Here is an 18,302-nt window from a genome sequence, read left to right as displayed (position 1 = left end):
TAGTGTCAATGAATAGCTGGTCAGTTCTTTTCAAACCCTACATTAAAAATGTTCAAGTGAAACAGCAGAAAAGTTATATGTAAATGGTATGGCTGTCAGCACGGGAAAGGAGACAGGGTGTATGTGCTTTAGGGGGAGGGGGTCAACATATATCCCCTGCCCCCCCTCCTGCTGAATATTTTTTTAAAAGCAATTTCAATTTTTTAAGTATTAGTTGACAAAAAAATGACACTTTTGAATAAATATATTCAAGATTAGCTAATTACATATACTAAGAGCTCTTGTGCAGGAAAAATTAATAGTTTGCAGGATTTACCAACATCCCAGTAAATCAAATCCACTTATATTATTCACTGAAACAATGTTTCAAGTTTTAATGCAGTGTGTTGGTACGACTATCAGTGATGAAGGATGGGGTAGATAAGTGCAAATCTGCATGGTTTTGCTGTAAGCCTGTAGGCGGGTGGCCAGGAGGCAGATAGTAACAATCGGATACCATGTGACAACTTTCAAAGAAAAAAGCGTAAGCAGTTGTCTGACGGTGCAGATCCAAATGAATTGCTGTTGCTTGAAGAATTTTATATGCAGGAGTATTTTGAAATCATTGACATGGCTGTCAAAGAGGTTAGATATAAAAAAACTTGAATTGACCAACTGTGCTCTAAGAAACAGGTTTCCTCGGCAAAAGTGTCATTGGAGAACAAAGGAGATGATGTGGTTGCTCCATACCCAGAAATTGATGTTCATTCTTTGCAAGCAGAACTTGAACTCTTTCACATACAATACAATGTAAAATGCCTGAAAGACACAAAAGACTTTTGGATTCTCTGAAAAAAGAAGTTCAAGAATTATTTGCTAATGTTGAAGCCTTGGAAAGACTTACACTTGTGTGCCCAGCCTTATGGCAAAAAGCCCAACGCAATTTTACTATTCTGTGACATCTGAAGAACCAACTGTATTCAACAGTGATACATCAGAAGCTCAGTCACACAACAGTTTGCAGTGTGCACAAGTTGCTATTGGATAAAATAGATTTAAGAAATGTTACTAGAATAATTAGATCAAATTTGATAACAGAAGAAAATTTATTTGAATCACTGTAGAATGAACTTCGTTAGATTATTTTACTTTATACTCTTGAAATAGCATTTAATTATAGTTACTGACTTTTTAACTACTTATATTTTTTATTCTTACTTCTCATGGTTTTCTTTTTGGGGTTTTAAATGTATTTTTAATGTGTGAAGAAAACTAAATAAAAATGTATATGTGATACTGTTTATTTACATTTCCAGAAAGAATCAACTAGAATTTAATTTGAAAATTATTCAATTTGAAATAGTTTTCAGATCTATTTAGGGCATAATAATCATGCCCACACAGTCAATAAATTAAAATGCTAATATTTTATAATTTTTTTATACAGTAATCAAAAAATGTTTCAATTCAGGCTTAAATTTGCAGTTTTAAGTGCCATGGAAGTATGTTGTCTGAGGCATCCAAAATTCTCCAGAAGTTGGTTTTAGATCCCAATTTTTTCAATTTTTTTGAGGTGGTCTCTCATTTAGACCCTTTTGTAATCTATAACCTATCTAATGAGTCATCATGCCTCAATAATATAGTGCTAGTGATGCCTGTGGTAAGTAGTAAAAACAGACTTATCTCATTTTCTCGTCTCTGAAGCAAACTGGGTCAAACTTCTAGGGAACAATAAGTTACAACAAGACAAACCTCCACCTGGTGGTCACCTCCTGAGTTGATGTGAGTCACTTCAAAAACTTAGTGCAGGTTTACTGCAATCTACCCTATAACTATGATTACTTACATCCAGCTTTCAAAAATCCTTTTTCATCTGCATTCCCATAAGTTGTTGAGAAGCACACACAAACACTACATGTATTTTCTTGAATTGTGTTTGCAAATAACATTTTTCAACTTTACCAAAACACATTGATAACTTTTAATACAGCTGTTGTGTGTACAGTTCAAATGGCTCTGAGCACTATGGGACTCAACTCCTGAGGTCATATGTCCCCCAGAACTTAGAACTACTTAAACCTAACTAACCTAAGGACAACACACACATCCATGCCCGAGGCAGGATTCGAACCTGCGACTGTAGCGGCCACGTGGTTCCAGACTGTAGCGCCAGAACCGCTCAGCCACCAGTGTGTGTACAGTCCCAATTGGCATTCAATTGTTCTCAAGTTAGTTTTATGCCAAATTTGATTTTTTTATCTTCTCCCTTCTCTCTCTGTCTGTCTGTGTGTGTGTGTGTGTGTGTGTGTGTGTGTGTGTGTGTGTGTGTGTGTGTTAAAAAGTGTGTTGTGGCAAAGTGTGGTGTAGTCTTTTATAATCTATTTCCTTCTGCTAATGTCTTCTGTATGTGGAAGTTTTCTTGTACTGTAAGTTTCTGGTATAGGCAGTGGTTGGATTTTAATATGTGTAGTATGTGGCCATTTTAACATTAATTTTCTTTCAAATAGTAACACTCATAAACAACTGGAATCATTGTTTTCAGCTTTCAGTCTACTCCCGGCAGTTTCAATCCCAACAAAACTATATGCACACAGCAAGACCTTGATAAATTACAATCATGTAAAAATCACAATTACAGTGATGTAAAAACACAAGCCATAACAAATGGTTTTTCTGATCACGAAGGTCAATTGACAACCTTAAAACTCATCAGTAGAAAAACTGTAAATGATCACAGCCAGGTTAAACAAGTCAGAGTAATAAATGTGGAATCTACTAGCTTGTTTAGAAATGCTTTACATCATGACCAATGGGAGGAAGTGCACCAGGCAGTGCAATGAGTGAGAAATTCAATTCATTTGTGGACTTATTTCTGAAACATTTTGAAGTCTGCTTACCCCAAAGAGAGATTAAAATGAAATCAACATGTTGTGGAAGGACAGAGTGGATAATAGCTGGCATCAAAATTATTATGTGCTAAAAAGAAAGACCTTTATATAGAACATATTATGCTATTTATGTAGCCAGTCAGTGAAAACTGGGACATTTCCAGACAGACTGAAACATGCAGTAGTGATGCCCATCCACAAAAATGGTTCAAGGTATGTACTACCCAAGTATCAGCCCATCTCTTTGCTGCCAAATGTTCTCAAAGGTGTTTGAGAGAGTAGTTTATGATAGGATTTATGGCCATATGACACAAAATGGCTTACTATCATCTACACAGTTTGGCTTTCAGAGGGATTCTCCACAGAGAAAGTTATATTTAGCCTAACAGATGAAACTCTAGATGAATTAGAAGGTATCCAGTGGGGATCTTTTGTGACCTTGCTAAAGCTTTCAACTGTGTAGATCACAACACACTGCTAAAAAAAAAAAAAAAGCTTCCACACTATGGCATCAAAGACGAAATTTTGACGTAGCCAGAATCTAATCTACACGACAGGAAGCAAAGAATTCTCTTCATGGAGGAAGGTGTAAGAGTAAACTCAGACTGGGAAAATATAAAATGCAGAGTCCCCCTCCCCCCCCCCCCCCCCAGGGCTTGAACCTTGGGCCACCAATTTTCCTGATCTACATTAATGATCTACCAGTTACAATTAAAGACAGAGCAAAAATAGTCATGTTTGTGGATGATAAGAGTAGTGTGATCAAGGGTCCCAACTCCACAATGCTGGATACAAATGGTTCACAGCAAAAGCCTGACATAAATTTACGAAAACTAACATTATACAGTTTCAGATAGAAAATAAAATAACTCCAAGTTCCTGAAATGGAGATCAACAACCAAAAAATTTAAGAATGATTAATGGAAAATCTCATATAAAGATGTGAAACAAATACTAACAAAGAGATAGAGGGGCTGGCCAGTACTTACCTCAGCTCAGTACAGCCGATAGATACACAAAACAGAACAGAAAATTTACATTCCTAGCTTTCGGAACTTTGTTCTTTCATCAGGGAGGAGAGAGGGGAAAAAAGGGAAAAAGGGAAGAAGGGAAAGTGGATTCAGTTACTCACAATCCAGGTTATGAAGCAACAGGGAAAGGTAAACAGGGAGGGTAGCTACTGATACCCCTCACTGTGGTTCCACCTATGGTATCGCTCCTATATTGTTGAGGCATGCAAGCCAACCCATCTCAGCAAATCCATGGTTCATGGAGGACTTAATTCATATACAACGTATGTTGCAAATTTCTGAGATGATATGGCACTTTCAAATTCATATACTTCCATTAACTAGCGCTATCAGTTTATTTCCTTTGCCTATACAGCTACCAGTATAGCCAAATTATCATTTTTTATCATAATATTCCTGAATGGACTGCTGTTGAGGATAGAGAGATAGTGAGACTGTTGGTAGTTGAGACCATTGTTGTGAAACTTTCATATCTCTTGATATATCTCTGTTGCAATTTTTTTCCAAACCTAAATTTCATCTTGACAATTTGTTGTACGTTGCTAGGTTTTCCAAATCCTGTGATACATCTCTCCTTTACAGTTAACAGTTAAAAACTGTTGTCACACAGTCAAAAGCTGCCTTCACATCTGGAACACGTACCAGCAGTCGAAGCTGTAATACTTTATTGCACATTTGTTTAAAGCACCCTTGTTTAAAAAATGAGTATGACTTTTTAATAAGCATTCTGCAAGCATGCAGCTAGAATGCAATTTTTTTCTATTCATGTATTTTCTGTAATATGGTATGTACTAATCGTTACAGAAATGGTTATATGACTTGTATGGTTGAAATCCCATATAAGTAAGAAACTTTGTTACATAATTAATCACAAAGCAACAAATCAGGAGGAAAAATATATTTCATGACTTTAGAATCGCTCATTAAATTGCTTTTCATTGTACATAAAAGTATTCAGAATAATATAGTTTGTTATGTGATATAAAATCTCCATATTATGCTCAGTATTTAAAACATATGTTTTAATTTATAGCTTAACACAGCTTATGCCTCAAGGATTATTATTTACTTTGTTACTAAGTACTCAATATTTTACAAGCAGCTAAAACAAAAAGTTGTAGAGTAGACAGACAAACTTAGTTGGGTAAACAAACTTATGTTTTCTGTAAACTAAGAGCTGTCAGTTTAAAGACTCTTCATTGTTTATTCATTCACATTCACATTTATCCATATTCCACATGTCCTTTGGCTTAATACAGTCTTCAGGCTTCCTGCCATTAATGCAGTTACACTGACAGTCACTTGCACTGTATTCCTGAAACCGTGGAGTGATATAAAGCATTAATACTGCCCATTCATATCAACATAAGGAATAGATCAACATACTGCTAATTTAAAAGTTAATTAGTTGCATGTTCCACATATTATGTTCATGACACCGCACAATAATTTGAATGTCTCAATTAGTTTACAATAATAATAATAATAATACACATTATCAGTTTGTCTTTATCTTAGGCTGCATCTGAGACAGTTTTATAATTACAGTAAGTTTAATTATTGGTTAATCAAAACACAAACACAAAATTTCTATTTAAATCACTTTAATTTACTGAAATGTGAACTCATGATGAAGCAATTAATTATTAGACAATGAATTATCAAGTAGAGATTACTTTGATTTGCTGTGAACAATATTGGATGAAGAGAGATCATGAGACTGAACACTCATCTATTACAGTCACTGGCTACCAGCACCAAGACGATAGTTTTGCACCTATCTAAGCTTCCATCAGCCTAACCTCACTTTCAGTTCTCATCCTCCCTTCACGGTGACAATATCAGAGTTCAGTCCTGCACACACACCATGACAGACACATAAAGTGGTCAAAAAATTCTTATCCGAGATCCTCATTGCAAAGTACTCAGGCTTTCCCATGCCACACTTTCTCTACACATGCAACTTGGCTCAGTATGTAAAGCAGTTCATGGCACCAAAAGACATTTCCTCCCACTATCAAGAGCATGTGTCCTCGCAGGTACTAGCTGAGATTTAAGATCCCAAGCTTCATGTAAGAAGTGTCTTCCATTCCTCTGAACCTTGCCCAGGCCATTTCTCCCATGAGAGACACTATCAGTACAGCACATCATGTTGGAAAAAAATTGTGTTTCTGCTGAAGAATGCTCAGTGACCAGTTAGTGACTTTCTTCTGTGTCCCAAACTCTTAGCAACATATGTAAAATGTTTATTTTGTGGATGCATCACCACTAAGGATGCTATTAATACTGTGCGTCTTGGTGCCATTATTTTATTAAATGTTATCATATCAGCAAGTGACTTTCACTAAGAACTATTACGTTTTGAGACTGTTTCTGTGGTCCCTGGAGTAATTTAGTTAGTTGAATGAACCTGTGCTTTGTCACACATCTCTTTTGAACATTATTTATTAAACCATCACCAATGTACCTATTCTCATGTCCTCAGCTGTAACTGATTTTCTGTGATTATTTAATTAAGTCAGATAGGGACACATTCCTACAATGGTGACATGACAATAAACTCGGATGACTCAGTTTTCAAATTTGGCGATGTTGCTGGCTGCCTTGGTCCTAGCTGCCCCATTAGGCTTGTGTCCAGACCTGTTCTCACACTCACACTTCATGAGCAACCTCTGTTTCGGTGCTACAAACTCTGTAGTACTGGGCTACTATTTTGTACTTCATGTGATGAACTGTTTCATGCCATGGGCCATAATTTGTGCTTTGCACCACAAGCTATCTCACTTTTGTGCATTTCATGTGTTTGCCACTGTGCCACCTAATGACCATGGCCTCTGCCACTGACCTGACAAAAACCTTGCCACCAACAGTTGCCACTCCAGCACCCTCTGATGTTGTTGTCAACTAACCGCACTACTTACAGGGTTATTACAAATGATTGAAGTTTCACAGCTGTACAATAACTTTATTATTTGAGATATTTTCACAATGCTTTGCACACACATACAAAAACTCAAAAAGTTTTTTTAGGCATTCACAAATGTTCGATATGTGTGCCTTTAGTGATTCGGCAGACATCAAGCCGATAATCAAGTTCCTCCCACATTCGGCGCAGCATGTCCCCATCAATGAGTTCGAAAGCATCGTTGATGCGAGCTCGCAGTTCTGGCACGTTTCTTGGTAGAGGAGGTTTAAACACTGAATCTTTCACATAACCCCACAGAAAGAAATCGCATGGGGTTAAGTCGGGAGAGCGTGGAGGCCATGACATCAATTGCTGATCATGATCTCCACCACGACCGATCCATCGGTTTTCCAATCTCCTGTTTAAGAAATGCCGAACATCATGATGGAAGTGCGGTGTAGCACCATCCTCTTGAAAGATGAAGTCGGCGCTGTCGGTCTCCAGTTGTGGCATGACCCAATTTTCCAGTATGTCCAGATACACATGTCCTGTATAACGTTTTTATCGCAGAAGAAAAAGGGGCCGTAAACTTTAAACCGTGAGATTGCACAAAACACGTTAACTTTTGGTGAATTGCGAATTTGCTGCACGAATGCGTGAGAATTCTCTACCGCCCAGATTTGCACATTGTGTCTGTTCACTTCACCATTAATAAAAAATGTTGCTTCATCACTGAAAACAAGTTTCGCACTGAACGCATCCTCTTCCGTGAGCTGTTGCAACCGCGCCAAAAATTCAAAGCGTTTGACTTTGTCATCGGGTGTCAGGACTTGTAGCAATTGTAAACGGTAAAGCTTCTGCTTTAGCCTTTTCCGTAAGATTTTCCAAACCGTCAGCTGTGGTACATTTAGTTCCCTGCTTGCTTTATTCATCGACTTCCGCGAGCTACGCGTGAAACATGCCCGGATGCGTTCAACCGTTTCTTCACTCACTGCAGGCCAACCCATTGGTTTCCCCTTACAGAGGCATCCAGAAGCTTTAAACTGCGCATACCATCGCCGAATGGAGTTATCAGTTGGTGGATCTTTGTTGAATTTCATCCTGAAGTGTCATTGCACTGTTATGACTGACTGATGTGAGTGCATTTCAAGCACGACATACGCTTTCTCGGCTCCTGTCGCCATTTTGTCTCACTGCGCTCTCGAGCGCTCTGGCGGCAGAAACCAGAAGTGCGGCTTCAGCTGAACAAAACTTTAGGAGTTTTTCTACGTATCTGTACTGTGTCGTGACCATATGTCAATGAATGGAGCTACAGTGAATTTATGAAATCGCTTCAATCATTTGTAATAGCCCTGTACAGAAGTGCAACACTGCAACATTGACTTGTCCATGAAAGTCGGGGCAGCCCAGCTACCAGCACTGATCCAGACAGATAGATGCCCACACTGGCCTCTGCATCTGCTGCCAACGCCATCCCACCTAGTCTCACCACTCCGACAACCAAGACCCTTCCCACCACCACCACTTTGTCTGGCTGTGGCATGGTTCACCCACCACCCTTCAATCCCTAGGACCCTCATCTGTGGTTTTCTATGGTAGAGGCCATCTTCATTGGCTCCAGCTTCACCTTGATGGCACCCATTTCACAACAGTTCAAGCCGACATACGCAATGGAGGTCCCCGATGTCATTTTGTTACCTGCAACTGCCCACCACTACAAGACACTTGGGCGCCACCTCATAAGGCAACTCAAGTCCTCCTAAATGCATCCCAATCTGGTCCTTTCCCTGAAGCAGTGAGAGGGCCGGCAAAGCTCCCCGTTCCTGTGCCATTTACAAAGCCTGACCGAGTCCCACAAGATCTCCTATGGCTTCCTGTATAACATCTGGCTGGCTTGCCATCTGGCCCCAAATAAAAAGTGTGGCATCACATGCTGATCTCTCCCTCAATGCCACCGCCAGCCTCAGTCACAGGGCACACAAGACAGTGGCCTCCATGCCCGTTACCACCACCAACACCACATACTGACTACACTCCCATCCAGCACTGCCAGCCAACAATTACACTGACAGCTGGCTCACCACGAGTTCACATTTTTAGCTTATCATGCCAGTCCTCTCCCTGCTGGCCCACACCACAATACCCAGCAGCCCAGGATATATGATTTCCTTGTTCACCTTAGTGCGGACTTGGCAACACTGTAGGGTAGGGTTCTGTTTCCCACCTGGACTTTTACTACCCGAGTGCACAGCCCTAACCACTGATGCAATTATGGCTGCCACCACTGAAACTCCAGCTGTTCTAGCAATACCCCTTGTGATGTGGTCGGTTTCTGTTGATACTGAGAGAGCTTCAAACTGTACCGCTGCAACTGCAAAGAGCCCTGCTCTTGGGCCCGAAAGCCCAACAGCTGTTAACATTAGGCACACGCAGCTGCTGCGCAGTCTCTCAGTGCCTGTTTGTCAGTGATTTCACTCAGCTATGCCATTCCTGATCGACAACGGCTGAGACCTGTCTATCTTCTTGTGTCGGCTCATACAGGCCCCTGGCATTACAGCAGTGATCCTTCTGATGGTGGTGAACAACTCTACAAATCTACTATCACCAACTATGGCGTGTACCATTGCATCTGCAACCTTGACCTGCAATGGGACCTCCCCAACCACATTATGAGAATGGATCTCATTGGGCAGTAATGTCTGCTCTCTGATGTTGGCTGGAACCTTACTGACAGCTGTACTAGGAGATCAACTAAGAGCACCATCCAATTTGCTGTCTTCTTCAGTATGAAGCAGGCAGCTGGGATACTCTGGCCCATATGTTGACTTCCTGGCATAGTTTCCTGGTTTCAAACTTCTGTCCAGTGTACCTTAGTAGGTCTGTCATTCAGCTGCCCATTGTGTAGATACCACACCTGTACAGTCTGTCTTCTGCTGGCTACAATCTCAAGTTCATCAAGGTGGAGTTTCATAAGCTGACTGCTGCCACCATGCTCCACCCTTTGAAGAGCCCATGGTGTCTGCCCTTCACTTTCTCAAGATGAATGTCTTCTGGCACTCCTCCAGCAATTACTATGTGCTAAACTCTCTTACCATTCCTGGCTGGTACCCTGTGCCATTCCTACAATAATGTACAAGCTGGAGCTACAATCTTCAGTACAATCAACTACAGTAGAGCTTTCACCTAGATTCTTGTCATACCCAAGGACATCCCGAATATTGTCATCATCACGTCATTCCACTTGTATGAGAGTGGCTTTATTACCTTCAGCCTCTGAGGTTGTCCTGGTGTTTCACCTACTTGAATGAAATCTTCATTTTCTCAGTGACACTTGAAGAACACTGCAAGCACCTTCACATGATCTTTGAATGCCTCCAGGATGCTGGCATCATTGTCAACACCGCAAAGCTTGTTTTCTGTGTCAGGAAAGAGATACTCCTGGGTCATACCATGTCCGCTGCCAACTCTCGTTCCCAGCCCAACCTCCCTTGATTTCCCACACCTTGCGACAGTAAGTACCTCCATCATTTCTGCAGCTTGCTCAACTTCTGCCACTGCTAAATGAGGAATTCCACTGCTATGCAGGAGCCACTCACCACTGTCCTTTATAGCATCAAAACAAAGGGGAACAAACTGATACCATGGACACTACAAATGAAGACAGCTTCACTGCCACCAAGTGCAACTCGGTGGACACTACCCTGCCTGCTCATCCCACTCCATCCCCCTGGCTCACTTGTCATCAGACTGATGCAAGTGAGGCAGCCATCAGTGCTGTCCTGCAGAAGCATGTTAGTGGTACTTGGTATTCACTCGAATTTTTTCAGCTGCTAGCTCTCTGCCACTCAACAGCACTGGAACACAAATGGCAGAGAGCTCCTCACCATCTACAAGGCAATCAAATACTTTTGGCTGTTGGTAGAATCCCATTCATCACCAACTACAAACCTGTAATGTTTTCCCTCTCAAAATATATTGACCAGTGCTCCCCACATAAATTCAATCAATAGTCATTCATCTTAGAGTTTACTGCTGACATATGTCATGTTGCCATAATTGACATCATCACCACCAACTATCACAGCTGCAGCTGCACTGTCGCTTCATCTCTGGACTATGAGGCCCTCAGCACTGGCCAGGAGCACAAACTGGAACTCACTCACCTCTGCCTGGTTGCTGCTTTGGGCCTCCACTTCATTGTACTTTTGTCCATGGCTCTGACAGCAATACATGGTGTGAAGTATCCACTGGCTCACTGCACCTGTTCCTGCCCACTGCCTTCCACAAGGCTTCAATTGACTTTTATATAATCTGGTTCAAAGCAGCATGCATGCACACTTCCACCACTCTGCCTCTGGTACATATTGGTCTTCATATCACTCACAAAGCTGACCTGGAGATTTCAGCTACTGACATTGTTTATGTGCCAGTCACTCATAGTGCCAGACCCCTTCCTGAAGCTCACCGGTCTGCCTCTCTCCTGCAACACATCTGCCTCCCTCCAGTAAATGACAAACTCATAGAACATTCACTCACAGTGACCTCACCTCATACACCCATGACATGCTGTGCTTCAATGTTCACCAGTCCCCATTTTGCCCACACTACTCCCCTCCCCCCCCCCCCCCCCCCCCACCAGCTCCTGAGGCAATACTCCAAGAAATTCACCCTACATCTTCAAGACACTCCTACCTGTGTCTCAATCAAATCAATAGCCTGAGGCCTACGTGCTGCCTGGCCTCACACCACTCAGCCCAACCACCATCCTCATCAACATTCTACAGCCGCCCACCAACGATAAAGCCAGCATCAGTGCCAACACCATTCGCAGTACCCCTGCTGCCGACCTGCAGTGATGCCATCCTACTGCACCACTGCCTTGGACATGGCAGCAATTCCATCAAATTATGCCGGTACTGCTTCCAACTCTGTCCCCAATTCACCAGCCACTAACAATGCAGGCATAAACATCATCGATGTCCAGGGCACTCCCACCCCTGTCCCTCTACCTCTCCTGAAGCCATTTTACCTATTCTATATGCTGACTACACCCCTGATGCCACACTGCCAACCTTGCTACATATGTCACTCTCTTAGTGGCATTATTTCATACTTTTGCAGTGCTCTAGCCCAGACCTGCCAGCCACTGTCCTAAATCTCAGAGTGCCTGATGTGTGCATTTCACACTGTCAAATGTAGCCTCTAAGTTGTCAGCCACTCCACGTAGTGACCTAGCAGTGCCACACTGTTCCTGCATCTACCATCCCGACTGCCAACAATACCCAGCACCTGCTCGCTGCATGTGCAGCTCCTGAAATAGGCTGCTCTTCATTCATTTTCCCTTCACCTCCTTGCTCTAGTAGACCTGGCTCAGCACCCCACAACCCACGCACCACCAGCTGATATATCACTCAGGCACTCACTAGCTCCTCCCTGTCATGCAGTGCCCCTGCACTACTGAATGCCAACTACCTGCCTAACTCATGCCTATCGTCCTGAAGTCAGTTGGCAGCCCTGAGCCTCACCTTTGGTAAAACACACCTTTCTGCTAGTACCAGCCTCCATCATTGCCACTTTGCTCCTCCTCCATGTACCATTCTTGTGGGAGTGGGAACTGTGTGATGGCCCTCCACCGCACATTGGTCTAAGCAACCCAGCCTCATTCCGTATGTGCCTAACTCACTAGTGCCATCTGCTAATGCAGCACCTCTGCTTACCTCCACCCAAAGCTCTCAGTTCTGTTGTGCAACAGGACAACCGTCAACTATGGTGGTGGCTATGGGGACCAAGACTATAGCTCCACAACTAGCTAGACTTCTATTGGCCTAACCTCACTCTGAGTTCTCATCTTCCCATCAAGGTGACAACATCTGAGTTCGATCCCACACGCACAACATGATGGACATGCCATGTGGCTGTGCCCTTCATATCTGAGGTGCTCATTGCCAAATACTGAAAATCATCCATGCCATGCAGTCTCTACCCATGCAATGCAGGTTGGTATGTAATGCAGTGCATCACACTACAAGACATTCCCTCCAGCTGGCAAGTGCGTGTGGCTATGCAGGTACTAACCAAGATTTAAGATCCCACCCATCATGGGTGGTACATTCATATCAAAAAATTGTGTTCCATTTCCTTGAATCTTGCCATGACCATTTCTTCCATGAGAGACATTACCAGTTCCATGCCTTGTATCAGCAAAAATCATCTCTGTGCTAGTGAATATTCAGCAAGTGTGTCCACACTCAAGTGGAACATGAGTAGAGCATTTATTTTCCTGGCAAATTGTCACTAAGGATGCTATTATTACTCTACCTCATGGTGCTGCTCTTTTATTTCAAGTTATTTTCTCAGCAAGTGACTTTTGCTAAGAAATATTAATTTCCGATACCATTTCAGTGCGCCCTACAGTAACTGAGTTAGCTGAATAAACCTGTTGTTTGTCTTAAGCCTATTGTGAACATAACTCACTGTGCTAGTGCTCAACATGCCACTTCTCACATCCACGATCTAAGTTTTTTTTTGTGATTATTTAAGTACATTCCTATATGCTCTTCTGCGAAACAATGTTCTGTATTACTTCCACCTGCTGTGCAATTAGTTGTCAATCTATTACATCCTACAGTTGCTCAATGTGGGACATGTTTTAGTGATTGTTTGCCCAGTGGAGTTGGCAGTTGTATTCATCAGCATATCTGTCACAAGGAAAGTATGTAAGGGATTTGTTTTGCTGGAAGAGAATACATTTTATATATGATGCTAGAGCAGACTGTGTAATGTTCTGATGCATCCTAGACTGTTCAGTTTTCCTTTAACAAACCCCAGAAGTGTAGAGTTATTATAGACTATCGTTCCCCAGCTTATGTTACCCACAATTAACCCGTCACTGCCTATTACACCTTAGTCTGTCTTTTCTATACCACACTTACAAATAACCATTACAAATTCAAAGGCAGAATCTACTCATCATCATCATCATATTCTTGTTCTACTACTACTACTACAGTTTCCAGCCCCTGGTTGGGTCTGTTTGGAACATAAGTCTCTCCATCTTGTCCTGTCCTCCCACCACCAATCTCTCTCTCTCCATTCTTCTTTCAATTGTGGAAAACCTTGTGGAAACCCTTACACTGTATGACCTGGAGGAGCACTCAAGACATCACTTCCACAAATTATCAAACTTCTTGACAATGTACTCCTGCCTTGGAGCACCACTGCCCATCAACACCAATTCCACCCACAGAGAACCCCCTTATCAACCCTTCGTAGCAGCCAGACCCTGCATGCTGACCTTGTCAGTTTGCCTCATCCTCCAAAACTCCCTTCCAGCATTCCATGAAATAGAGAACTCAAACAAACCCGAAACATTGTTGTTAACATTTCCACCAATCCCACAGAAGATTCAACCCTATACAAAAGCCTCACCTATAGGCCTGCACACATTTTTAACCACATTGGGCTTGTCAAAGGACTACTTTTCTTCTCTCAGTCACTAAAGTTGAAACACCCTTTTCTGCAAATCCCTCCAACCAGTCAATCTAACATCAGCATTTAACCTTGCCTCTCCCAGTTAGTACCACCATCCAATTGTCACACCCATTTCATTGTCACCTAACCGCCCCCTATTCACCTTCCAGGAATTCTTTGCCTCCAGATTGGCCTCACTGTACTACCCCAGGTCTCTCTGTAAGAATACTAACTTCTTAGTAGAAGAAAGGACAGCCATTTACAGCCTCAAAACAGATCCTGATGTAATCATCCTCCCTGCAGAAAAAGGCTCCACCACTGTCATGATGAATCACAGTGATTACCACGGAGAACACTTCTGCCAACTGTCTGAGTCCTTTACCTATGTGGTCGTCCATAGTAATCCCATTCCAGAAATCCACCATAATAGCCTCTAATCCTGAGTGAAAGCCTTTAGCTCATTCCAGAATCTCTCCCCTGAGTCTATCTGCTTTCTCACCCACAACTATCCCTCCCCTCCCCCCCCCCCCCCCGCCCTCACACACACACCAACCTTCTACATGCTTCCCATAGTCCACAGACCTAATAGTCCTGGATGCCTCAATGTAATCAGTTACTGTGCTCTTGCTGAGAGGATTTCCACTCTTGTCAACCAGCACCTCCTACCAACTCCCCAAAGCTTAGCTTCTTTCATCAAAGATACTGCCAACTTCCTTCATTAACTCTCAATCATCCCCATGCCACTACCACCTGGATCCCTACTGATCACTGTTGATGCCATCTCCCTGTACACCAACACTGCTCATGGCCTATTTCTCCTGCTGTCCTTCTGACTCCAAACCCAGAGCCACTGTCCTCATACATCTTACCAACTATATTTGCATGCACAGCTACTACTCCTTTGGGGGGAGGTTTGTAAACAAATCTGCAGCACAGCCATGGGCATCTGCTTGGCACCTTCCTATGCTAACCTATTTATGGATCATCTAGAGAGAACCTTCCTAGCCTCCTGAAATTCCAAACCCCTTGTCTGGTCCAGGTTCGTTGATGATATCTTCATGGTCTGAACTTGGGGTGAAGACACACTATCCTCATTCCTCCACATCCTTAGCACCTTCTCTCCCATCCACATCACGTGGTCCTCCTCAAACCTACGTGTCACTTTACTGGATGTTGACCTCAAGCTTTCTGACAGCTCTATCTACATGTCTATCCATATTAAACCCACTAAGCACCAACAGTACCTAGATTTTTGATTTGACAGCTATCACCCCTTCCACAACAAAAACTCACTCTCATACAGCCTGGCCATCTGCACATGGGGTATCTGCAGTGATGAGATTTCCCTTGCCCAGTGGCTAAAGGTCTCACATCAAACATAGATTTCTCGTGCCATATCCTCATTTATACATAATCCTCCCTCCATCCCCAAGAATCAGCTAGGAAGGAATATCCCCCCCCCCCCTCAGCACCCAGTATGACTGTACTGGAGCAACTGAACTATATTGTCCTCAAGGGTTTTGGTTATCTATGACCATGCCGGGAAATGAGGGCATCCTACCCCAGATCCTTTCCAATCCTTCCAAAGTAATACTAGTAGACTTCTCTTGGCCAGGAATGCTTGTTTTGACTGTACTAGTCTGCTTTTTATGTCTTCCTTGCTCTGTCCATCATGGGTTATTTTGCTGCCTAGGTAACTTCTTTACCTTCATCTGCTTCACGATTGCCAACCCTTCGGTTATGTTTCTCGCTGTTGTCATTTCTTCTACTTCTCGTTACTTTCACCTTTTTTCAGTTTACTCTCAATTCGTATTCTGTCTGTTCATTCCATTCAGCAAATTGTGTAATTCTCCTCCACGTTCACTGAGGATAGCAACGTCATCAGCGAACTATACCATTGATATCCTTTCCCCTTGAATTTTAATTCCACTTTTGAACCTTTCTTTTATTTGTGCCATTGCTTCTTTGATGTACAGATTAAACTGTAGTGACAAAAGACTACATCCCTACCTTACACCCTTTTTAATCTGAAGACTTTGTTCTAAGTCTTCCAATCTTATTGTTCCCTCTTGGCTGTTGTACACATTATACATCTTTCCCTACAGCCTGCCCCAATTTGTCTCAGAATTTTTAACATATTGCACCATTTTGCATTGTGGAATGCTTTTTCCAGGTTGATAAATCCTATGAAGAGGTCTTGATTTTTCTTTTGTCTTCCATTATCAGCTGCAATGTCAGAATTGCCTCTCTGGTGCCTTTACCTTTCCTAAAACCAAACTGATTGTCATCTAACACATCCTCAATTTTCTTTCCCATTCTTCTGTATATTATTCTTGTCAGCAACTTGGACTAATGAGCTGTTACGCTGGCTCTATGATGATTCTCACTTCTTGTTGGCTCTTGCAATGTTTGGAACTGTGCGGATGATGTTTTTCCAGAAGTCAGATGGTATATTGCCAGAGTCATACACTCTACACAGCAAGGTGAATGGTTGTTTTGTTGCCACTACCCCCAGTGATTTTAGACATTCTGATGGGGTGTTATCTGCCCAGTCTGCCTTATTCGATATTAAGTCTTCCAAAGCTCTTTTAATTCTGATTCCAGATCTGGATCCCCTATCTCTTCTATCTCAACTCCTGTTTTTTCTTCTATCACATCATCAGACAAGTTTTCTCCCTCATAGAGGCCTTCAATATACTCTTTCCACCTATCTGCTACCTTCTCTTCATTTAACAGTGGAATTCCTATTGCACTCTTAATGGTACCGCCCTTGCTTTTAAATTCATCATAGCTTGTTTTGACTTTTCTATATGCTGGGTCAGTCCTTCTGACAGCCATTTCTTTTTCAATTTCTTCACATTTTTCATGCAGCCATTTTGCCTTAGCTTCCCTGTACTTCCTATTTATTTCATTCCTAAGTGACATGTATTTTGAATTCCTGAATTTCCCTGAACTTTTTTGTACTTTTTTCTTTCATTGGTCAACTGAGTATTTCTCCTGTTACCCCTGGTTTCTTCACAGTTACTTTCTTTGTACCTATGTTTTTGTTTTCACCTTCTGTGATTGCCCTTTTTAGAGAAGCTCAGTCCTCTTCAACTGAGCTGTCTACTGAACTATTCCTTATCACAGTATTTGTGGCCTCAGAGAACTTCAAGAATATCACTTCATTCCTGAGTACTTATATATCCCATTTCTTTGTGCACTGATTCTTCCTAATTAGTCTCTTAAACTTTAGTCTACTCTTCATCACCATTACATTATGATCTGAGTATACATCTGCTCCTGAATATGCATTACAATTCAGTATCGTATTTCAGAATCCCTGCCTGACCATGATGTAATGTAACTGAAGTCTTCCCGTATCTTCTGGCCTTTTCCATGTGTGCCGCCTCTTCTTGTGATTCTTGAACAGAATATTTGCTCTTACTAGCTGAAATATGCTGCATAGCTCAATCAGTCTTTCTCCTCTTTCATTGCTACCAGCAAGCTGATATTTTCCCATAACCCTTTGTTCTACTGCTTCTCCTACAACCACATTCCAATCCTCCATAACTATTAGATTTCCATCTTCCTTTACATACTGAATGACGTATTGAATGTCTTCATACACATTCTCTATCTCGTTATCTTCAGCTTGTGATGTCAGCATGTGTATCTGAACTATCATTGCCATGCTGTTGATTCTGATGAGAACAACCCTATCACTGAACTGTTCACCATAACTCACTCTATTTCCTACATTCCTGATTATAATGAATCCTATTCCCAATATCCCATTTTCTGCTCCTATTGATATTACTCTACACTCATCTGACCAGAAATCATTGTCTTCTTTCCATTTCACTTCACTGACCCCACTATATCTAGATCAAGCCTTATCATTTTCCTTTTCAGATTTCATAGCTTTTCTACCTTGTTCAAACTTGTGACATTCCATACCCTGACTTGTAGAATATTATCCTTCCATTTGTTACTCAATGTTTTTCTCATGGGTACCTCCCCATTGTCAGTCCCCTCCTGGAGATCTGA

At 42.0% G+C, this 18,302-nt stretch overlaps 1 protein-coding gene across 1 annotated transcript in view; it reads right to left on the bottom strand.

The window, feature by feature from the left end:
• Positions 1–4,781: 4,781 nt before the first annotated feature.
• LOC124789800 (vascular endothelial growth factor A-A-like) overlaps positions 4,782–18,302 on the bottom strand; it is a 75,974-nt gene continuing 62,453 nt past the window's right edge. Inside the window, exon 6 of the mRNA XM_047257278.1 lies at positions 4,782–5,213. Within this exon, the coding sequence (XP_047113234.1) occupies positions 5,106–5,213 (108 nt within the window). The 3' untranslated portion in view covers positions 4,782–5,105. The remainder of the gene's footprint in view (positions 5,214–18,302) is intronic.

Source organism: Schistocerca piceifrons, chromosome 3, assembly GCF_021461385.2.
Source record: "Schistocerca piceifrons isolate TAMUIC-IGC-003096 chromosome 3, iqSchPice1.1, whole genome shotgun sequence".
NCBI lineage: Eukaryota > Metazoa > Arthropoda > Insecta > Orthoptera > Acrididae > Schistocerca > Schistocerca piceifrons.
Note: the sequence above shows the minus strand (reverse complement) of the source record. Positions and strands in the feature narration are given on the sequence as shown.